Source organism: Ciona intestinalis, unplaced genomic scaffold (assembly GCF_000224145.3).
Source record: "Ciona intestinalis unplaced genomic scaffold, KH HT000084.2, whole genome shotgun sequence".
NCBI classification, from domain to species: domain Eukaryota; kingdom Metazoa; phylum Chordata; class Ascidiacea; order Phlebobranchia; family Cionidae; genus Ciona; species Ciona intestinalis.
In genome coordinates this window covers 77,862-102,284 of record NW_004190406.2, presented here as the reverse complement: position 1 = coordinate 102,284, position 24,423 = coordinate 77,862, and the positions used below count along the sequence as shown (strand labels likewise).

At 34.9% G+C, this 24,423-nt stretch overlaps 3 protein-coding genes across 4 annotated transcripts in view; 2 read left to right on the top strand and 1 right to left on the bottom strand.

Moving 5' to 3' along the window:
• The window catches only part of LOC100184855 (kinesin-like protein KIF11), a gene marked incomplete at its 5' end in the record, with an annotated part of 17,274 nt that extends 5,255 nt beyond the window's left edge, over positions 1-12,019 (top strand). Inside the window, 19 exon segments of the mRNA XM_002123411.5 lie at positions 3,741-3,837; positions 4,025-4,170; positions 5,752-5,944; positions 6,239-6,327; positions 6,711-6,849; positions 6,933-7,028; positions 7,090-7,205; positions 7,667-7,758; positions 7,824-7,912; positions 8,372-8,455; positions 8,641-8,763; positions 8,953-9,054; positions 9,116-9,154; positions 9,473-9,634; positions 10,261-10,440; positions 10,553-10,772; positions 11,032-11,204; positions 11,361-11,447; positions 11,664-12,019. Coding sequence (XP_002123447.3) covers positions 3,741-3,837; positions 4,025-4,170; positions 5,752-5,944; positions 6,239-6,327; positions 6,711-6,849; positions 6,933-7,028; positions 7,090-7,205; positions 7,667-7,758; positions 7,824-7,912; positions 8,372-8,455; positions 8,641-8,763; positions 8,953-9,054; positions 9,116-9,154; positions 9,473-9,634; positions 10,261-10,440; positions 10,553-10,772; positions 11,032-11,204; positions 11,361-11,447; positions 11,664-11,771 — 2,335 coding nt within the window.
• Positions 12,020-13,205: 1,186 nt separating this feature from the next.
• LOC100187247 (lamina-associated polypeptide 2-like) overlaps positions 13,206-24,423 on the top strand; it is a 24,650-nt gene continuing 13,432 nt past the window's right edge. For both annotated transcript variants that reach the window (XM_009863062.3, XM_002123344.5), the window contains exons 1-5: positions 13,206-13,385; positions 16,816-16,955; positions 17,964-18,069; positions 19,557-19,649; positions 19,768-19,852. In XM_009863062.3, coding sequence (XP_009861364.1) covers positions 13,328-13,385; positions 16,816-16,955; positions 17,964-18,069; positions 19,557-19,649; positions 19,768-19,852 — 482 coding nt within the window. In that variant the 5' untranslated portion in view covers positions 13,206-13,327. The remainder of the gene's footprint in view (positions 13,386-16,815; positions 16,956-17,963; positions 18,070-19,556; positions 19,650-19,767; positions 19,853-24,423) is intronic.
• Positions 22,392-24,423, bottom strand: part of LOC113475031 (piggyBac transposable element-derived protein 4-like) — a 7,644-nt gene continuing 5,612 nt past the window's right edge. Inside the window, exon 2 of the mRNA XM_026838431.1 lies at positions 22,392-24,415. Within this exon, the coding sequence (XP_026694232.1) occupies positions 22,426-23,607 (1,182 nt within the window). The 5' untranslated portion in view covers positions 23,608-24,415 and the 3' untranslated portion in view covers positions 22,392-22,425. The remainder of the gene's footprint in view (positions 24,416-24,423) is intronic.

Sequence of the window (24,423 nt, the reverse complement as noted above, 5' to 3'; positions counted from 1 at the left end):
GCAGCCCTAGAGACTCACGTCGGCAATTGTTGACGGTTTTGCCGACGCATTTGGACAAACCGTCGGCAGTTTATTGCCGACGATGTAGAAAAAAAATCAAAAAAAAATTTTTTTTTAAACAAAATATTTTCATATAGCAGACGCGAAATTGCAAAAATTACAGGCGATAAAAGCTAAAAGTGAGGTATATAATACATAACAGTAGTATATAGCAAATGAAGTCAGGCGCACCGATTTCCTAACGCACCTGCGCGTTGACTACGACGTCATTAATGTCCTTGTATACGTGCGGCACATACGTTTTTTTTTCGGCGGGAATTGGTAACACGACCTTTCTCACAGCTGTGTGTAAAATAAATGTAATTTGCGGTAATAAATAGCCTACATATGTTCCAGAAGTAGCACTGCTGTATGTTTAGGGTGTTTTCCTCAGCCAAGCGGCATATTTATTACGAAATAGTAGGGATTCACACGTTGATTCATTGCATTATAATAGCGATTGTTTGACCTGGCAATTGATTACGACATAATAGCAATTCACACGCTGATTATTTGCGTCATAATAACGATTGTCCCGTTGATTATTTAGCCAGCAGGAGCTTGAAAACACATTTGCCTTTTTACGTATGCGATTAAGTAAAGGATTGATACGTTTGCAATAAATACTTCGGCCTGGGCTATGAAGCAGACGATGTTGGTAATGTTTCGTGAATTTGATGTTAACAATAGGAATGTGTTGAAGTTGTAAAAGCTCAGGTTTGCCTAGCGCCGAGATTCAACGAAAAGCTTGGCACGAGCTTATGACGTCATTAAGGAAAAAGGCATACGTGAGTACGTTCCTTTTTAAACGAAAAGCTTCGCTAATTAAAATCATTTAGAACACGTGGCTTGCGGTGAAAGAGAAGACGTAATGCAGCACTTTGTATTATTTTAATACAAAAATTTTTAGGAATTTGTGGTTTTTTATTAAAAATCAGTCTAATCAGATACGAAACATTGGGCGCTCGTGTTATACGATACCGACTGTAATTCGAGACGGGCAAATTCGCGCTAACGTTGCGATTTGTGACATCACACCCGGCCATGCGTCTTTTAAATCCTCGGCATATTGCCGACGTATTTTAAAAACCATCTGCAACTGGTTGCCGATGTACTTTTATACGAGTCTCCAGGGCTGCATAGGTACTCGGTTGGCTGACAGTGCGTCTTTGGGTACTTTAACTTAATTCCAGATAGTTAAAGATGCGACAAATTGACATATTAAAATGTTTGGGCTTCACAAACGCGTCGCAGTGTAAAATTCGAGAAATCGTTGATGCGAACGCACTGGCTCGTGCATTGGTCTGCGTGAGTGCATGTAAAGGGGCAAGTAAACTAATGTATCAACTCCTCCTACATGGCAACAACGTTAACCAACGAAAATTTGCGTCTTAATACATTTCTTAACTATGCTGTATATGTATAATACAACCCACGAAATTCAGTTCAAAAGACGGCAGCTCGTAAAAGCTTCCGTAACCTTAAACACGGCAGGTTTTAGCTTTCGATGACGTAATTTTTTGGGGAATACCCAAATTGTGTTGAGTTCAGACTATAGTTAACGACGTCAAAGAATCAAAGTTTTTTCCATGTTTGCCGACGAAACCACAGATGTGAGTGGTTTCGAACAACTTTCTATCAGTTTTAGATACGTCTACGACAAAGAGTCTAGTGAAGTTGGGAATCATTTGCAACGTTTATGTTAACATTAATTCTTACAGAAGAAGCAATTGCTCACACACTTCTTAATTTTTTGGAATCAGTTGGTTTGGATAAAACAAACATAGTGGGTCAAGGTTACGACGGCAAACATGTCGGGCAAGTTTAATGGTGTGCAGGCCATCATTAGGCGTGAAAATCTGAAAGCTGTTTACACACATTTTCACTTGCACTGTTTAAATTTAGTTTTATTAAAATCATGTCAGTTACCTCCTTTCAAACGGATGTAAAAACCATTCAAGAAACCATAAATTTAATTCTGTCAATGGCAAACCATCATCAAATATTACTTCCATCAAGAGCTTCACGTTCCCATCACCCGGGAGCAAAGATTTCTGTTCTTCACATTCATAGGCGCTGATTTTTATAAATTACACGGTATCTAAATTACAAGGCACAATAAATATGACGTCATAATTATGACGTAACATTGCATTACCAGTGCATCGCACGTTACGGTTGGAATACTTACGTAATGTTATGTCTTATAGAGGTGGTTTTACATAGGACCACTTAGTAAATCAAATTTCCTATGTTTATGATTAGGCTCAAGCATACGCGCCTAGTACGGGGAGGCGGGGAAGCGCCGCCTCACCGGCGTTTACGCTTATGACGTAAGCAGCAAAAAAAATTAAAAACAATTTTTTTTAAAAATGCATGTTTTTCTAATCTAAATGAAAGTTTGTGCTTAGAACTTTTAGACTTAAAGTTTTAGTTAAACATTTTTCGTTCGTCGGCACAACCGTTCTCCTACGAATAGCACGGTAAATCTTCAAATAATGCCCCGTCGCGATTACACACGTTGACCGGCAGGCTTACGTGATCGATGGATCTACAAGAAATGCGTTTTTGCAAATTTTTTATTCTTTTATAAATAGTTTACACAATCCTGTAAAACAACTAATCCACATTCTACAGTCTAACTCTGAATAGACCAGGTGCAGACAGTTGCAAGATATAAAAGTATGACGTAACAGTTTAAAATTCTTCAAGAAATTTCGTAATAGACGCGTTATTGTTACCTTTTAAATTTTACCTATGGTATAACTGTAAAAGCGTTACAATTAATGCTATATTCCTCACTACAGTCGTTCCCAGCTTTTTTTAAATCGAGGCGTTGCTTCATGCGCTTACAAAGTATTTTTGCAAACCTATCTATACTTTACTTGCGCGCAAACGTAAGCGGGCAAATATCCAACTTGTTTTCAAACAACTGCAGACAAAATAATCAAGGGGTCAATGGGTATTATGACGCAGATAATCAGCGTGTGAATTGCTATTATGTCGTAATTAATTGCTAGGTCAAACAATCGCTATTATGATGCCATGAATGCACGTGTGAATCCCTTCTATTACGCAACAAACAAGCTGCTTGGCTGAAGAAAACATCTTAAATACACAGCAGTGTTACTTCTGGGAAACATTTAGGTTGTTTATTACAGCCTGTTGCCCTGTTTTATTTGCAAATTATATTTTTTTTACACGCAACCTTGAGAAAGGCAGTGCCAATTTGGTGTTGCGAATTCCCGCCAAATAAACACGTATGTACACATCCCCCAACTCTCTTTTGCAAGCCACTGAGTTTGCCTGCCATGTTGATCAATTACATTGTCTTTGTTACGTCACAAAAATAATTATGACTGTCACAGCATCAGCCAACCTGCCACGCGTGTTACTCTGGTATAGGGGTTATATCGCGACATGATTCAACAAAAAACTGTCAAACTTTGTCTTTTACTCCGCAAGTACGTAGTTTAATCTGTTCTAGCAGCCATGTTTATTACCAGCATATGTGTCGAACTTCCTGACCTAACTAACAGTATTCGTTATAACCAAGTTTTGGCCAATACAAGTCGCGTCGCCAATATAGCAAGGAAAACCTTGCCCGACGCATAATTATGATTTCATATATTGGCCCGCGATAAAATAAGTTTGGGAACCCGTGGTTTAAATGATAATGGACAACTAATATAAAATTACAGATCACACAGCATATTCACTGCTACCATTCACACTAAAGATGTGACACAAAACAACATGGAAGAAGAAGAACTTGTTAAGATTGGAAAACTTAATTTGGTTTGTATTTTGTTTGACCTAAAGGGATGTAAAAGCATAAAATGTGCTTTGTTAGATTTATGTATATATGTTTGAATTTAATAAAATGTTTGGTTCTCGTTCATATTTTGTCCCACCTACATCACAAATTTTCTAAATATGTTACTTTTTTCAGTAGTTTAGGTTTAATATGTTTTACATTGAACAGGTTGATCTTGCTGGTAGTGAAAATATAGGAAAGTCTGGTGCGGTGGAGAAACGGGCTCGTGAAGCTGGAAATATCAACACAAGTTTACTCACATTAGGCAGATGCATTACAGCTCTTGTTGAAAAGGCTCCTCATGTCCCTTACAGGTGATAAAGTGGTATCGCTCTTTTCTAAGAAACATTTTCAGTGTAGTAATTCAATGCTGTAAAACTATCTGCGTATATAGGGGCGAGTTTAGGGCTCGAGTCAAAGGCAGACACTAGGGGGAGCGAGCATCCCCAATAAAATAAACAATGGAGCTTCTAACTTGCACGGGCTTAACATCTTTCCCGCGCAGGTTTCCCTGGAGGACGTGCGCGCTTAAAATATCGTAGTTGCAATCAGTAATTCAAATGGAACAGCTGACTTTAATTAAAAATATTCCGTCATTATACGTGTTGCTTTTCGTAAACGACTTTAGAGTGACGACCAACGTGAATACTGAACATAATCTATGAGAGTTAACATTCATAAATGCTAAACTACGACACTGGCGTTGATTTATATGGTGCAGGGTATGCAGGCCTACCCTGAGGATTTTGCAGGGGCTGCAGAAACCCTGGATTTTCCAATTATAAAAGCAAATTATTCCTAAAAAATATATATTTAACTTTAACCAACAATTACTCATAAAAGCAATTCACACATTCATTATTTAGTCGTCTACTTGTGAAACATTATTCTCATTCGCAAACCTTACCTTGATGTTTAATTAACTTTGTTTGTTTCCTTGAGTTTTGTTAAAATGATTTTTTCAAACTTTGCGCCCGTCAACCAGCACAAAGTGTTCAATTGTGATTCAAATAATTTTTAAGTTGCGCAATTACGAGTTTTAAAGTCAAATGTTGCATTATAACCAATATTGTGACGCACAGAATTAACGTAAGATATTGCGCAATGCTGCACCTGTCAGTTGAATAATGTTACGTCATACGCGGTATTGTGATGTGCTCCATTATCGTAAAGTAACGGTGCGTCTGTATAATCAACATATCGGCAAATATATGATGATATTTACATGTCATATTGTTAAGTTTTTTAAACACTGCAATCAACTGCCAGCCTAACGGCATACCCTTTCTATTAAATGCCGCACACGTTATATGTGCGATTTTAATTGTTATACTTGCATACCTACTCTCAGCTAACATGGTGTAATGACCCCTACTTGTCAGGAAGAGGATGGGTCGAATCCCCTTCCTTTTTAAACACAAAAGAATTTATTTAAAAAAATGTTTTTTATAAGTTCAGTGTTTTAACTAAATAACAATTTCCTTAATTAAAGCAACTATAATAAAACTTTAAAATGTGTTTAACACATATATGGAATGAGATAATACCGTAGGCAGTAGACCATTAGTTACTTTTATTTGAACTAATTTGTGTCAAAGATTGTTCAATTAAGCTTCTACACGGTTTGAGACTGGTGTGCAAAATTACCTCAAATAAGAAGTATTCGTCATGGAAGAGACAATCTTTACTTAATCGATAACTTTCAAACCTGTTTTCGAGCACCCACCTACAAGCTAAACAATTAATGTGTTAATTGCTATCATGTTAAATTTATTTGTTGGGTTAAAGTGCATATGTTTGACAATTCCCCCTTCTGCAACACAGCCCCTTTTGATGTATCATTCTGCGGCCATTTGTGACGCGTTAATGTAAATATTCCTTTTTTATTTTAACAGGGAAAGCAAACTGACACGTTTATTGCAAGATTCACTCGGTGGAGCAACGAAAACTTCAATAATTGCTACAATTTCCCCCGGCAGTGATAATGTTGAGGAAACATTAAGTACACTTGATTATGCGTGTCGTGCTAAGAACATTAACAACAAACCCAGGGTTAATCAGAAGCTAACAAAGCGTGCACTGATCAAAGTAAAGTTTAGTTTTAATTTACATTTAGGAATAGTTTTTAATATTAACTGTTTTAATAGTAGACATAAAAGAGCAGAATATTGTTAGAAAGAACCAAATATAAAATATGATTGTTCTTCTTGAATGGAATTCAATTGTCGGGGTTCAATATTTTGTAATAAATCGTGAGGTTTTAAGAATTCAAGTCAATCCAATGTTTCCCATAATCTTCCTCGTCCGTGTGTTAAGCTTCCTCTTCATAGATTAACTGCTGTAGAATAGAAAATATAATTTGCAAAAATGATGATTCTTCAGGAATATGATGATGAAATTGATCGTTTACGACGAGAAGTGAATGCACTTCGTGAAAAACATGGGATTTATCTAGATCCAAAACAATACGAGTAAGTTAAGTATATTAATTTTAAATGGTTACAAATTAAAGACAGCAGATATCTTTCTTTCAATAAGATTATTAGGCTTTTTCAAACCACAAGAACAAGTACTTTGAAGTTACCAATGACTTTATTATCACACACCAAGTATAGGAAACACTTGATCCAAATGAGTAACTTGAATAGTAGAGGAATCTCGTGCAATCAAACCTAACAGACAGAAATCAAGTCTAACAAATTGTGTCATAAAAATATCCTCGCCTAAATGGCATGGGCAGTGTCTTATGAATAGAATCTGAATACAACCGCTTTTACAATCATGTACCTCAACCCAGCTTACCTAAATATTGCTTGTATTTTATTTACGACAAACATGTATGTCGTTTTTGTAGAGAGATGGTTGAAAAGATAAAAGAATTAACATCAACACTTCAACAACGAACTCAAGAAATGGATGAGTTTAAATTTCTTTTTAAAAATTCTTCCAATGAACTGAATGAAATAAAACAAGAATATGAGATTTTAAACGATGTAACTTTATGTTTCTTCTGTTACTTTTTTGCTTTTCAAATAACAAGGCAAATCAGTAATGTTTCATTTTGAATTCTTACTAGGATCTTACACTGACAAGAATGAAGTTAGCTGAACAAACACATTTGAAAGACGCTTATATGAAGCATGGGGTGAAAGTAACTGACCAAGCTACTAAGGTAACATTACACGACGCACGCGCCACATGATCGGGTTACTGATAAAACTTTTTTTGCACAGCTTCTTATAACAGCGGAAAATGTGACAAATGAAATCGAAAAGGTTCACGATAAAGTTGTTCGTGTTGAAACTACTAATCATGAAAATCTTAATTCCACTTCCAACTTCACTGAAACGTAAGCAATGATTGTAATATGCATCACATTATTTCTTTTCTTTTAGAACAAAAAATAATTTTCTAAGCATCTTTATGAATTATAAAGTCAACAAAATAATCAATTATCCAGGTTTCATATCATGTGATGAATCATATGGTTTGCACCGACTCTATAGTGTGTTGTGTATTCATTGTTTCACCCATTATATAATTATGATATAAGACCTATGTAGAATGTTCCAACATTCTTGGTAAATCGGAGAAATAATTACTTGCTTGTTATGTTTGTGTTATCCATATTTGTAGTTGGCTGTCAAAAATTTTAAATTTTCTTCAACAAGGCCCGATGTTCGATTAATTTTTGTTGTGATCAGTGCTTTAAAAATTAAAATAAAATTGGAACCTCACCCCCCCCCTTCCTGATATTTTAATGGCCGTGACAAGGATTGTTATTTTCTAATTAACATTATTATATTTAAGCATGCAAGCCAACATCAGTCGTCTTAAGTCAGACACGATGCTTATGTTGGAAAGAAACAATAACTCGATGGAGAAAGTTCATGATGCATTAAGTAAGAAACAAATCAATAGTTGTTGAAATATATCTTGCATAATTAAACATGTTATCTCAATACAGATAATATCGTGAAACAGCAAAAACAGAATATTTCAGCAATAAAAGGACAAGTTGGTCAATGGGACGAGGCTGTGTCGGTTATGTCTCAGGTAATTACATTATTCACTTACAATATTACTACCTTCTGTTAGTTGTTTGCTGACTTTGTTCAATTTATCGCAACATCTGAGGGGAAATGGCTGTGTTATGCTGAACAAATAAATTACCTTAATGTTGTTTACAATCACAATATATATATATGTATGTATATACTTGAATCTTGACTCTTCTGACAAGACTTGCCAATCAGCGTTTTGAACTGCTGTTCAAATGACGCTCAACTTTGATTGAGTGCCATTTTACCCCTGATGAAGACGGCCTGAACAGGACATCAAAACAATTGTTCGCAAAATTTAAGCTTAAAAGTAGGTTGTCGAAATATACAATGCTATTCCTCCTTCATGAGTTGAAGTGACGTGTGTATAAGCTATGATGGGTGGTGTATGTGTGTTCACCCCGCATTTTAATAAGTTAGTGATGCTTATTATTACAATGTTGTGTTGATGTAGGATTTCCAGCAACTTTATGAAGGTTTGTCATTAAAACTTAATGAAGGATATGAAAAAAATATGATCGACATTGCTCAACATCAGGTGGGTGTTGCTTCATTTATTTATTGAGGTGTCTCAATTCACTTTAGCTTAATACTAATACTGCCACAAAACTTCTCTAAAATAAAAAAATGCAATTAAAAAGTGGTTTCCCATTTTGCAGTGCGTGTAGGAGCTGTTTGTGGAAAGATTTTAAAATATACGATTAAAAGCAAATTGTGTTTCAGGAAACTTTGCTGCTTGTTTTACGAACTTCGATGCAAAAATTGCTTGAATTTAAAACTCAGTCAAAACAGCTCATGGAAACGTTTGATTTGGTTGAATCTACTTCTAACCAACAACGACAACTTGTAATTCTATTTTAAAACTCAATTGTTTGTTTATTGTGAAACCTAAATGTTAAATCTCTTTTATTTACCTTTCTTCAAATATTTTATCTTACATCATGTAAAATCAAGTGTAGTGAATATTGTATTATTATTATTATATTATGATTGAGCTATTTAATTTTGTTTAATTTTTTCAATGTTATATTGCAGTGTGAAGCACGTAAGCAAATTTACGCAGCAAGCAAAAAAACTCTTGACTTGAATATTTCTGTCTTTAATAAAGCTTCAGATCAACTCATAGAAGAACAAAAGGTTTTGTTAAAATATTAGCTATTTATAAAACAACATGTAACTTACACAGTCAATATCATAGGATGATTTAACAGCAATGAAAAACGAAATGTTTGAAATGGTAAGATTGTTTGTTTTTTATCCTAGTTTAATTAGTTTTGTGTTTATTAAACAAAACCACCACCATAGCACTGCGGGTAAGTGGTTGCCGGTACCTAAATAATTTTTTAAAGTTAAAAACTTATTACTCCAATTAATATGTGTCCTTGAGCAAGGCACTTAACAGCAATTATCCACAGTAGTTATTATTAGGTTGTCCAAATTTGCAGTCATACAAAAGAAGGAATACGTGCGATACAAAACCTAGGTGACTCATAAAGTTTCCCCCATTTCAATAAATTACTTTATTTAAAAAATGTTTTATAATGTTTTTGTTAAGGTGAACAGAAACATGAGCAGTATTTTCACAAAACTTGAGAGTAAACGCGCAGTGATCAAACATGCTGTACGAGATGTTGAGGAGAACGCACTCTGTGCGCATCAACAGATGGATAATAATGAACAACAAGTGGTTCAATTAACAAACAAAGCAGAAGCACAGGTCACCATCTTACTTCTAAATATATATAGTGATTATAATGCTGATTTGTAGAATACCAGGTCTGAAACTTAATTCTGCACTTGAAAAAAAGTTGTATTTACGATTGCGACAACTAATTGGAAAAATTAAAAAACTAAATAAACAAGTACATATACGAAGTTTACTTGGAAGTTTGTGGCTATGAAAGGGAATTCTGTTCACAACAGAAAGTTCACACCAACGTCCATATAAGTTATTAAGTAAAACTAAAATGAGATTGCCATGTAAGGAACAAATAGTTTAGAACTGGGGAAAAGGCAATGGTGTACACAAACAAGAAAATCCAGAAAATCCATTTAATTGGCATGTTAGGGTGAATAGGTGACTGAGATTCAACAACAATCGCGTCCTTCCTACATGTGCTTGGGCAAGACAACTAGTAGAGATTGCTTCAACCCAGTGGTCACAAATAAATTGTCTAAATTGTTTAGTAACTAAGAATGAATGTTGCATATTTACTTTTTATAAGTGGACACAAGGTACATGAAGCTGCCCAACGTAGGGTTGCAACATTACACCTATATAATACATCAAGTTGCACTGCTACAGGATCATAAATAAGCGAAGCATTGTCAATTTATTTGTAGATCAGCAGTGCAATTAAAGAATACACAACCAACAGCAATCAAATAATGGACCTTGTGGAAAGCAACCTTCATCAAGCAGTGGATGAATCAAGTGAGAATGTTGTCTGTGTCCTCCAGTGTCAAGAAGAGTTGCAAGCAGAGTGGAAGACTGGATTGGAAGAAGGACTTGAACAAGTGAAGGTTAAAATAAATTCAACTATAAAACCAATGCAATTCTGAAAACTGTCTTTTTATTTTGTTCAAATTTTTTATAATTTATTTTGTTCAAATAATCACAAAAAATATTTTGCAGGCAACAAAAAAAGTTTCGTCTGAATTTCAAGAATCTGTAAATGAGTCAATAGTTACTCAAATTAACAATTTGTCATCTAATGTTGATGAAACATTTCAACGTCTCACTGATTCAAATCTTATCATTCATGAAGATGGCATAAAACTTGCATCAAGTTCAGAATCAATGATGTCTCATCTTGATGAGTTTCAATGCAACATGAAACCGATCCAGCCAACAGGTGCCTTATTGGTGACTGCTTAATTATTCTTGGCAGAACAACAAGAGTCATACGCAGGTGTCCCAATGATCGATATTGCAATGGTTTTAAACACCTTGCCCCCGTGTATGGGTTCCTGGCATTTATCTTTGAGGAGAACTTTTTTATTTTTATAAGTTTTTATTTATAAACCACCAGTTAGTGGTCACTATGTTACATCAGTTGTATATCTGTGCCCTGTGATTACTAGTACTATATTAATTAGGCTGAAATTATTCAGGGGAAACACCGGCAAGGAAGAAATATGAATACCCTCGTTCTATCGTAACCCCTCTGTGTGAAAAAGATGTTTTGCAACGATTATTATTAGATGATGATGATGAATCTCATCATGATGATCATGAGGTTCACGATGAGATGGATGAACTTGTTGAAGATGATTTTGATGTAGAGGTCACCATAAAGATTTATTATAATAATATTATATTACATAACTGGTATTTTAACAACTCGGGACAACCATAATATGGAAGAGTTTCAAACCAATTGTTTAAATGTTTAACTATATATTTTTGTCATTGATATAACATGAAACCACATTAACTACAGAGTGAAGATGCAATGAGCGAAAATTCGGATCCAATTTTAAATCAAAGTATAACAATTCCAGATGTTGGGGGAATTCCATTTTTTAAGGTAACCTTTAAATTAAAATGTAGCCGGTGTGTATAATGTATTGCTTTTCTACTTATGTTTTATATCATATTACTAGTTTACACTTTCCAATCCAAGAGCAGAAAGAGTAAACAAAATACTTCAAATGTTTTAAAAAAAAAAAAAAGTTTTACACTCATTGTAAAAAAGAACTTCCTGGGAACGATAGTCTAAAGGACTAAATTTTGTTTTTTTTAGAAAAGTAAGCCTACAAGATCTGCAAAGAAAAGTGGAAATCATTCAACTAATAATCAACCAAATACAAGAATACCACTTCGTGCTTCTCAAAACATTAACATAATTTAAATTCGTAAAAGTATGTTTTGTTTAAAACTGTACATTTGTTGCATTGAACTTTGCTGTAGTATTTGCTTTTAAACTGTCTATTGATTTTAAGCTGCCCTAACATGTATATATAATAATACTGTCATTAACTTCATTTGTGTGCTCTTTTATTTTTTTACTAATTTTTGATTGATACCTGAAGCAGTAAGTTTTAGAAACGCATTTTCAGCAATTTTTATGTTAAAAGTACATATTAACCATGCAAATTGTCAGATTTAAAGATTGTTTGTTTGACAAGTCAGTCACGTATTATGTCAAAAGGCAAAGTTATAATTAGTTTCTTTAACAAAATGTACATTCAATAGTTGCTTCAGGACGCTTAAAACACATATTGCTCAATATTTCTGATTCAAAATAGATGGCGGTTTTGGGGTGATACCACGAATTAGTACTATTAACAAAAACTTAATACTTCTGAAGAGCGACTTGCACAATAGGTGTAATTTTAAGAATTTGAAAACGCAGGGTAAGACGGGGCAATTTAAAATCATTGTTAGTTTTAATTAATAAGTGTACGGTATTTATTATAAATACAGGTAAATAACACGAAATGATACTGTGCGCTTTGCAAATCAGTTTTAAACATTTTTTTCTTGCTCTACTACTATAGTTTTTAATATGTTACCGATACAGTATATTTTTCTATGAAAAATTGGTATTGTGTGAACCAGAGTGACTCTGGTTTGAACGATAGTGGGCATTATTCACAAATGACGAGCAAAAACCTCTTGGTCAACTGTGGTAACACGGGGCTTAATTAAAATTACGTTGACTTAAAAAATTGCGTAATCTTTAAAGCTATGCTCTCGTGTTCTACCTGTAATCAGATTGGTTTAATCATAGACATCTTAACAATATGGTTTAATCCACAGAAAAATAACCCCACACAAGTAAAATGTTAATTTTTGCACAACACATAACCCCACACAAGTAAAATGTTAATTTTTGCACAACACGTACCCTCCCACAAGTAAAATGTTACTTATTATAAAAACCAACTCCTCCTGTAATACGAACGTATTCTAAACTTTCTGCAACACATTTTTGCAGAAGGCATGCGAGCGACAATTAAAATAAGTGGCGAAATGACTTGTACCGGATTTGGCGTACAGGGTTAAAGTGGGAACCAAAAAGAATATATCACGGTTTTGAAAAGTTGCGCGTTCTACTCTTTTTTATTTCTGTGTAATATAATATTAGTTCTCTATGGTTTAATATTGTCACGTGCCTGTCAGCTAACCAATTAAACGCGGATAAGAAATTGGCACAACTTGATTTTACTTTAATGGTTTACCCCTCACAATCGAAATGCAGCATATTTTAAGTAATTAGCAAATTAAATTACACGGCATAACGAAATTTTTAATTTGCTTAAATCGTGGACGCTTGATTAAAGTATTATCGTATTTAAGAGCTCATCCATTTAGTTCTGAAATGCACCAAAGTGTGAAAAATTATACTTAGATTAGTTACCGATTATTTGTTAATATATAATAGTTTATTTTGTGTTTGTAAATATGCCACACCCGGATGATATGACAAAAGAAGAAATAAAGGAGCAGTTACTTGCACACGGTAATTTCTTACTTGCACATAGTTTATTAAGTTTAATAAATTAGTATTGTTTTGAGTTGCGACTTATTATCCGAATATCACTCTCTTCTTTTCACAATTGGGCGCTCTTATTAAGTTTAAAATTTTGAAAAAAATACACAAAGAAACCTTTTAAATTGGTAATAAGTTAAAAACAAATTACTTAAATACTGAAAATACCTTTATAAATATATAAAATACTAGTAAACACATCTTTCCCAAATTAGGTAGGTTTTATACGCTCTTTCGATGTGTTTACTATCGTCGGCTCTGTGGTGTAACGGTTAGCGTGGCGTCGTTGACTCTCTTTTTTTCAGTTTTTTTGTGTGATTGGCACATCTTAGGGGTTAGAAGTTAGGGGTTTAAGTCTTATGTGTGTAAACTGTAAAACTAACTGTTAGTAAACAATTTTTTATAAAATATTGAAATACTATACCAGCCCTGGAGACTCGATAAAAGTATGTCAGCAACCAGCCAGTCTCCAGAGTATGGCTGCTGCATGCGCGAGTTATTTATTACGCTTTTGATAAGCCTGCCAAAATTTACGTCATGCATACGGAAAAATTAAAAACGACACGACATTTAAAACAGATGCAGCGGGTAAAGAGCGGAAAACAACGGGTAAAAAGCGGGTAAAGGCAAAGAGTAAAAAGCGGCAGCGGGCGGTAATAAAAATATCAATATTAGGGCGGCTGGTCTTCATCACATAAGACCAAACTACCCGCCTTTGCTCCAAAACGGGAAAGAACTTTACTGCTATCAGCATACTGAGATGCCCTTCCTCTTTGGTCTAATTCAAAATCGGATCGATCAGTCGCGTCAAACCTTAGAAGTTGTGAGGCGTTGGGATCTAAACCGAACCAATTATGTCTGCAGTGCCCGAAGTCTTCCCATATTACTCTAAACACCGTCTTCTTATAACAGCTAAAAACTGTGTGTGCAAATGTTGGGTGCAGATTAAAGGATGGATTTTTTTCGCTAAACTCTTTAACGTGCGGCAGAGAGCATACGTACTGAAAAAACTGTTTAAATGATGTATTTCAGTAATCTTCCAATTCTGCTCGTTGATTCAGGGCTAAAATATGCATGCCCCCTGTTACCAAGTTCAAAATGTCTGGTAAATGCATGCACTCTGCAAGAGTGGAAGAAAAATGAGGTACACATTTAGACATGCGTTTTTCCAAACGGTTGTGTACAGCCTCACATAAATGTATCAAATCAACCAGGCAGTCACCAGGCTGGCGCATTTTCCATTCAAACACCTTTCGTTTCACTGAACCGTTGATGATTGTTTCTGCATGAGGACACACGATCCAGCCATCTTCCAATGCCACGTTGTGAAATCTTCCATATTTACTTATTACAGCAAAGTGAATATACAGCTTTGGAAATAGTTTGTTGTCCAAGGAAACGTCCCCCTGTTGTACCTCCTCAAGGTTTTGCTTCATGCGGATTAAAATGGACTTCAACTTGGGCCACCACTTTATACTTTGCCACAAATTTTGATTGACACTTTGTGCTCTAAGCCTGTAATCATAACTTTTGTAACAGGTGCAAGGCAATCTAATACACTGCAAAGGTCAATGCAAAAATCTTTTCCTTTCAGAAGGTACTTTGTTTCTTCACAATCATCGTCAGTTTCACGATTTTCCTCAAATGTTCGAACTACAGCTTCATAACTGCCGTAAATGCTTGTAGGCACTGCTCGTAAACCGAGTCGTAGCATAGGTCTTAGCAACATTACCAGGTAGGTCGTATCTTTTTTTAATGGAGGCGTATTCAGCCGCACCCTTTCCGCGACCAAACATGACGTTAAACTTATTTGATCTCCTAATTAATCGGTCGAAAAAGATCTTGCAGTCCTTGTTTTTAACTGCAACAAGCGCACAATCCATCCAGTGTGTTGTGTCCCAAGCAACAACAAAAAAACTTTGGGGTCGTCTGCAGGGACCGAGCAAGCATCTTTTTGGTTGATTAGACTTGTTAAAGTGGTCTTAAATTGCTTGGCCTGATATTGCCCATCTGCCTGATGTGCAACAAGATACGACAATTGAACTTGAGATAGCTTTGAACAAATTGGTTCCGTCCATGTCCTATGTTGCCAACATCTGAACCACAGCAGTGAAGAAATGAAATCATGGACTCGTAGTGAAGTGTGGCGGCTTTTACTTTTATCGTAATCAAAGCAGTTGGTTTGCTACTATTTAAGTTATTTTTGATCGAATTTGTGAATTTTTCTTTTTCCAAATTAATGCTTTGTGGTGGCTCAAGCCGCCGTTTCGTTTTGAGGAACAGCTTGTGTGCTCAATCAGCATACTTTTTAAACTGTACCATGTTTGGTTGTTACCAGAAACAAGATGTTTCATTCTCTCTTCTGGTATCTCAAGCCGAGTAGACAATGTGTTTCCTGCGTTCTTTTCAATGCTGCGATACGTTTTCTTTGCAAGCATTGGTTCCTTGACATGTCCTAAACGCGGATAGGTGTCACAAAGATGCCCGAAGCAAACCATACATCGGATAAGTCCTCTCCCGAAGTCATTAATATAAAATGAATAACAAGACCCTTCTATATCGTGTAAACATTGAGCCTTTCCTAGTATTTGAAAATGACCAGTACTTTCATTATCTGTGTAAGGTGTTTTTTGTACTTTTTCTGATCGATTTTTAACCAAATCATCCAACTTTTCATGAATTATTTTAAAAAGTAGCTTGAACGGTTTGAAAAGTCAAATGATTTATCATTCCGATGAGCACTATCGACATGCCGCTTCGTGGAAGCTGGATTACCACGAGAAATAGTCTTCTTACATTGCAAACAGAAATGAATATTCTCCTGCTGTCTTCTTTTGTTTGCAGAATTCACTGACGCTTCCGCTGTTGTTTTAAAGAGAGCGGAAGCCTGCCTCTGCCTTTCTGAAGAACTTTCTATGCTATCTGTGGCTTTGGCTTCGGGTTCTTTATTATTATCTGACATTTTGTATATAACTGTCTGTGTTCACTGTTGAACGTCGTTGTTGTAACCTACTAACCCTAAGCTTTGCAGTCATGGTCGAGCAACTATAACCTTTATGATGGTATCTGTGACGTATTCATATTAACTTTTGCCACCCTGACATATTGAAAGTGTTACGCCTATGGTTAAGGGCTTTAACTTGCATAAAACACTGCGAAAACAAGATTATAACGTGTCGTAACGTCTGTAATATATCACTATTGTGATGTAACATATTGCTTATATGATGTAATCTGGTTGATTTACACACAGAATAATACGGCCACTAGCGTAGAGTACGTGCGTGCGCGGGAGTGCGACGCACTCCTGCCAATTTAGGAAAAGTACTCTGACTGGACCTTGTTCAATCCGGTGATCTAAAGTTCTTTCCTACTTAGTTCTCAGGTTTATATTTTTCAGGTGTGTCTTTGCCTCACGGAAATGCACATAAAGCAACTTATGTTAAGCTTTATAATATGCATGTTGAAAATCAATCGGGAAGCTTTTCTTCGGATGATGAAGCTCTTGATAATCTTTATTCAAAGAAAGTAAACATTAAGGTAAATATATAGTAATATATATAAGGAGCATTATACTTAATTTAATTAAAATAAAAGCTTTTGAAAATCTAAATGACATCTTGACTTTATCTAAACTAAATTCAGCAATAATCATAAAAATGACCTGTAACTGAACAGTCTTAACCCAAAACATAAATTACATTATCAGAAAATGTAGGCAAAGCAAAGTATGAAATGTTCATAAAATTTAAAATCAAAATATACCAGCAGCAAGGTATTTAAATGTGTAGCAATTACTTGCATTTATAATAAATTTATCACGAAAGGCCTTCTCACAAAAAAAGTTTAGCAAACCTCATCAAAATTTTTTTTTGTTTGATATCTGTGTTTTAAAGAAAAAATAGTTACCACCTAGAATGACAGTTACGATAAAAAATAAGCCAAATAAATGTCATTTTTACCCACAAAAGCTGTTTGCGATAAAATGATTTTTTGGCGGGCTACCCCCAATTGTTTGTCCTTTCTTACCCCATTTGTTTTTAATTTCCCTACTTTACTATTATATATTTATAATAATTTCTTATTTACATTTGACTTACAATACCTTCTTCGGTTTTCTTAATTCTGTAATTATTGACAACCTAAAACGTATTTTAACTTCTTCGTTTACTTTGCAAAACACAGCGAATACCTGAAATGAGGATAGAAATGTCTTTACTCAATACCTGTTCTATTAATTTGGACACAAATCATGTCACATAACCTTTGTGAAGTGTATTAAAAGTGTGACCACATTTTTTAAAAAGATATATATATATATATCGGTAAAAACAGATGAAACAGTCATGAGTTGTGCTTTATATGCTTTTTATAATTTGTTTACTATCGAAGTAATTTGTTTACTATCGATATAAGCGAACAACGGTGATTTGCGTGTTTGCCACCTGGTGGACACCTGTGTTTTATCATTTGTATAATAGAATACAATACTTCTTAGAATTTATTTATTCAGGTCCAAGCAATTATAATTCTTTGATTATGTTGCAGAAAACTTATCCAAAAGAATGGGAGATTACAAACATTGAACAATTAACAAATGAAGAAATTTCAATAAAATTGAGATTTTTTGGAATGGTTCCTGGACCAATTGGACGTATGTGTTTTTATATTGGATTTATTACAGATTTTGTAGATTAGGCGAAACACTTATTTTCATATATATAGTCAAGTGAGGAATAAGAAACAAAATTCACAAACGTTGCATTAAAAAAGTAAACCAATGGTTTTAATCTCTTAGAATATACAACAAATTTATTGGACGGAAAATTCCAAAATATGATCTAAGAATCTGTAACAAAATTTATCAAACATTGATATCCAGAAAAGATTATAGGGTTTCTATGATTATTTTAAATTTAAAAGGAAATTGTTTTATTTTCTAGACTTTGTGACAAAATGAGCAATAAAGAACAATATTTTCAAATTAATCAAATATTATTTACAATTAGACCAGCTTTAATTTGATAGGGTTTGCAGGGACCAAAATAGTAGAAAAAAAGTAATATTCAATATGACGTCAAATGTTTAGAGCAGCGTCTTGTGCAAGGACATGCAACACGGCAAAGTATTGTTCAGTGCGATAATAAGCAATATAATATTAAATGGCTTTAGTAGATGGTTTATTACAACATAGTGGCGATTGACACAAGGATTATCAGCGTCATAATAACGATTGATTAACTCGTGAATTAAGTACGACACCAATTGACGCTTTGAATATTTACTTCATAATAGCAATTGATGGGGTCATTGTTAACCTTACAGAAGTAAACTAAATGCTTTTGTTTTACGGTTATGGTCAGTAAAGATTAAAGACACATTTGTTGTATTAAACGTTTATATTGGAATGGGCAAATTTGGAAATAATTACACTGACTTACCAGTTGTTTTTTCCCAATCAAAACAAATTAATTTTGTTTACTGTAGCAACACGTTTGCCGATGGCAATGGCCGTCCACGAGTACAACATTATTTTCCTAAGTATGCATTTTTTCTCGATTGCAAATCTGTGTAAGAAGGGTCCTCAAACCTTCGTATTGCATTTCAATTTTGAAAAAACCCAACAATCTTCCGACGCGCATAAACATTTCACAAGATGCCATAGATAAGGATTACAATGTGCGTAGTCACCTCTGACTTCCCCTGGTCCCAGTATACGTTGGCTTACAACCCTAAAGCATTGCGCATAATATTTCAATTTGGTTCTAAAACAATTATACAATTTTACGTTGTTTTTCGAGTCGCATGGCAACGCTTTTCAGGTTATTACATATGCAAATATAATAAAATTCATTTAAGTTATTAGACTAAATTTTGAACATAAAAATGCGTGTCCGTTAACGGATGTAAAATGCGGCTATTCACGGCCCTGGTTTGTCATTAGTCCCAATATCTTTCATTTGCTTCACTTTTTTTATTTTTTCACTCTGTTTTGCAACATTATATTAATAACAAAAGGCTTGGCACTTGGCCCATTTTTCAACCGAGCTTTAACAAAGAAGGCACTCAGGCACGAGCCTTTAACTTTGGGCTTGGCACATTCCTATTAATAAGGTTCAAAAATACCTTTTGTTTTGTCAGCCTCCACACGAAATGTTTATTTGAAAAAGCTAGAGAAATTCATGTCAGAAAAGAGGAAGGATATCGCCCACCAATACAGTGATGATGAGGAAGGTAAGATTGTGATTAAACATTATGTTTTTACCATTGTTTTAAACCTAGCTTAAGTTTGCATATGATTTGAATTAAAGAAACAGCAAATTTATTGGTTCATTGGGCTTTTTTATTGCAGATGTTGAAAATGAAGTCATTGTAGTTAAAGCAACTTTGAATCGGAATCGTCACACTTCTTCTCAACCTGTTAATACAAGAAAAAGGTTTTATTCATATATTACATTAATTTATCACAATATTGGTTTTTTTTAATGATGTCATAAATGTGTGACATGCACCAAAGTGTTGTTTCATACTTGGCTTGGACTTGTTCGATACCCATGGTAGTTGCTACACAATCAATGGACTGTTAATACCCTTGGTCTTAAAGGGGCATACCAACGAAAAATCAAAATGTGTATAGAGATGCCCAAATGTGATCTGAAGCTACCTTCAAAGTTTCAAGGAAACAGCTTAAAAAAATGAGTTTTAAAACCGCAAATTCGACCGCTGGAGTAAAAAAAATGGCTGTGCTGCAATGCATGGGTTTTTCCATTAGCAAAAAAACAACTTTATTTGTTTCTAGTTTCTTGAATATCCAGAAAAATTTAAATTTTGTTTCTGATTTAGTATTATAAATGCTTCTTCTTTAAGAATATATATATATACAAACACTGGCGCCGAACCCGGGGTTCCAGGGTAGGCCGGCCTACCTTGGAATTTTGCCAATTCTAGCTTTAATCATCGCACAAAAAGCAGCGCTTTTTATTACGCGAATGCGCAGTTGAACCTGCGGTTACGCGTCTGCGTTAAACCGTCTAATAAACATCAATACTCAGTGAAGGTCTGAATTTTAATGACGTAACAAGTTATGTTTCACGATTTGGGTTTTTTAAATTCGTAACAATTTGCGTTTGTGACACTACCGGTATGTTCAGAATACGTATAGGTATCGTATAACACTTGTCGTTTGTGACTTGCAGATTAGTAGAAAATATGTAACAACTGAAATTAATTTATATTAAAAACGGCAGAGTAACAGTAAAAATATAACGCTTCAAAGAAAATTAAGAGAGAACAAAATCATGACCGATAGACGTCGACCATTGCAGGCATTAAAGCACTGGTTTCCAAACTGTTTTACGCGCGAAGGTCTTCAAGGTCGAGCAACTTATTAAGTTCACACAAAACGATCGCGAATGATGTTTTAGTGATTGTCATAAGCATTATTTTAATTCACATTAATTACGAAGAGCGTGGCATTTCATGCTATATTCCCTACTACAGTGGTTTCCAGTTTTTCAATTGAGACGTTGCTTTATGCGCGTACGAAGTGTTTTTGCAAACTATCTATATCTATTATTATACTATAATGCGCATAAGTGAAAAGGCAAATATTCAACCTGTTTTCAAGCAGCTGCAGGCTAAATAATCAAGGGGATAACCGCTATTATGACGTAAATTATCAACGTGTGAATTGCTATTATGTCGTAATCAATTGCCAGGTCAAACAATCGTTATTATGATGCAATGAATCCCTTCTATTACGTAACAAACATGCTGCTTGGTTGAAGAAAACATCTTAACCCTTTGGGGACGAGATATATTTCGGACATTTTCGGAATTTGAACTGGCGTCGGGTCTAGCGCTCTGGCGCATCGTGTGTTTATGGTACGCCAAAACGATCTATTATAAAGTTGTAGGGGAAGCAATTTTCTAAAAATTAGTATTTTTATATTTTTGATGACGTCATTATAGCTCCCATGACGTCACTGTAAACACTTTATTTCTGTTTTTATGCAACTTCTGGTTTAGTATGACAAAAATTATCAATTGCCAAGTTGTAGCCCTGAGCTTACTGTATAAAATTATGTATTTATTTTTTTGGTGACGTCATCCGTAACGCTGACGTCATAAAGAAAGTAATGAAAGCTTTCGGATTTTTTTGTATTTCTGAAATCTTTGCAAAAAATTGTAAAAATTGGTTTATTTGGCATAGAAATGAAGCACAGTATGTGTGAAAAAGTAAAACTGCACAGAAATGAACTGTAAACATGAAGAAAGACATACACAGTTTGACAATATTACAAAAAAAAAATTCAGTTCACGAGTGTTTATTTCATACGATATTCCTGTAGGCTATGGTATCTTTCAAAGCAATCTAATGCACATAATGAAACATTGCATTTTTTGCACAGTGTCATTGTTTGTTTATTGCAACATTGACAGGATTTTCTGGTTGTTTTTCCAAGAAAATGTTGATGCTGAAATGGTATGAGGCGTTTGAAATGCAGAGGGCTTTGCTGTTTTCCAGCCCTTTTTCTTGCACTGGTGTATCCATTTAGCAATTCTGAAGCAATCTCTTCAATAAACTGCTTCAATGACTTGGGTTTTTTATTTGATGAACTAGGACAACTAAAAGAAATAATGTGTGCATTTACCATGGCAATACTAATTATGCCATCGTAAATGCGCATATACCACTTGTGTGATCTGTGTGGGAAGATATATGTCTTCATCCTCTGGTCCATCCGATCCACCCCACCCATATGTCTGTTGTACTCGGCAACACAAATTGGTTTTAAAATTGTCCGAGTACCGGTATCCACTTTTTTTGACCTAATTGTTGTTTCCGTAGAACTTGCATTGTGGATTGTTGATAGCATAGTCAGTCTTCTGACATCATGCCAGGCACATGCAAGAAGATCACCACTTCTGAGAAAGATAGGATCATCACCTTTTTTAGTTTTCAAGTTCTTTTTTTTTAACGATTCAGGCATTCCTTTTCTTGTTGCACTTATGGTGCCACAAACACCTGTTTGAGTTTGCTGAGCTCGTTAGCTAAATATGGGTTCGTGTAGTATGAGTTCATGTAGATGTCATGGCCTTTATGTAGATATTCTTGACTCAGTTTTCTTACAATAGCATGTGTTTTACTAACACTGCTGTCCACATCCTCGGATTTACCCGTGTACAGGTCCCATTGGAGTGCATATCCCGTCCTTGCTTCACTGAGGACAAACACTTTAGGCTTCATTGGATTGTATTGCTTTATGCTACTCCCTCCTTTGTACGCAATTGTCATCTCATCCAATGATAATTCTTTATGCGGGGTGTAATGCTTTGAAAAATTTTTAGTTACTAATTCAACAATATTTCTTATTTTAAAAATTCTGTCGTGGCCGGGTTGTCCTCTTGGAATGTAATTCTCATTGTTGTTGAAATGTAGGAAGGCACGAATTGATTGGAAACAGTCTCTTGGCATCAGACTTGATATGCCAGCTGTATTTGTATAAGAATACATGGACCAGTAGTCTTTTATCGAATGCTTTGAACACAGACCCATAAGCAAATTCATGGCAAAATATGCTTTTATATCTGCATGTGTAACAGGACTCCATTTCCTGAACTTGGAAAATTTTGGCAGCTCGTCAGTTTGCTTTTGAAGATACTGCTCCGCATATCTATTAGTTTCTTCCACTAATAGTTGCCAAAATTCATTAGTAAGGAAAAGTCCAAGTAAATCTAGAGGAGTAGAGTCTGCCAAAACTAAATCACCACAGTAACCTGATGTTTCACTAAAGCTTGATGACTGGGGTATGAAACTTGTTTCAAAACTATTGTTTACAGGCTCCCAGTTAAAATCCTGCAGGTCATGAGGAATGTTAGATGTATTTGTTACCTTGGGTCTTTTTCTGTTCGTTTTCACCTTGGTCATTTTTGCTCTTTTTGGGTGAACCGGTTGGGCACATGCTGAACTGACATCACTGTCCGTACTGGATACCTCTTGATCTTGAACACTTACAGGCTGGATATTTGCAGAGGTTGAAGGTGATGCAGTAAGTATTGGTTCGATAAAGTCATCACTCTCACATGAATCGTATGTTGATTCAGACAAACTCATATTTTCGTCACACGAATCGACATCACAACATATCGCAGCTGCCTCTTCGACAGAAAAGGTGCGCACAGTAAACATTATTTGAGGCGGTAAATACACAAAAAACAATATAAATACAAGACAGAACAACAAAATAATACTAAAAAAGCCAAAAAAATATCAAAATTACTCGCATCAAATCAATCTACAACAGTTCAAATCAGAGGTCATCTAGTTTGCATGAAAACATAGTTTTTGCAAAAACTGCGGCAAGCAGCTAAGAACGGATAGTAGCAGGGTCATAAATACATTATTATTAGCAACTTGCACGAAAATTGGCGGTAAAACAAGCCTTTCCAGGCAAATCTTTACCATTCTTCACATTTTAATTGTTGATGTTTCAGTGAAAATTAATCAAAATTTTCAAATAGTAACGCTATATTTTTAATAGCTAGAAAGAACGGAAAATGCATCATCTTTCGAACAAAGCCAGTCCTAGGGATTTACCCCAATCACAGATAAAGTTATAGAGATTTTTGTAGACCCTTGTGTCAAAATGCATATTTAAATTACTCGTCCCTAAGGAGTTAAATACACAGCAGTGTTTCTTCTGGAACATATTTAGGTTGTTTATTACAGCCTGTTACCCTCTTTATTTGGCAAATTACATTTATTTTACACACAACTTGACAAAAGCAGTGCCAAGTTTGTGTTGTGAACGCCGAAAAATTTTGTAAATAATCAGGCGACTTTTTTTGAAACATTCACGAGCCTTCAGTAGTTTGTATGTAAGTGGTACGAGAACTCTGCATAAACCAAAAAGTGGTGCGCGAGTATACATAAAATTTAGGAACCATATTTAGCTCAGTTCACAGCAACGGCTGAAAAAAATCCCCACTAGAAAGACCTTTCCCA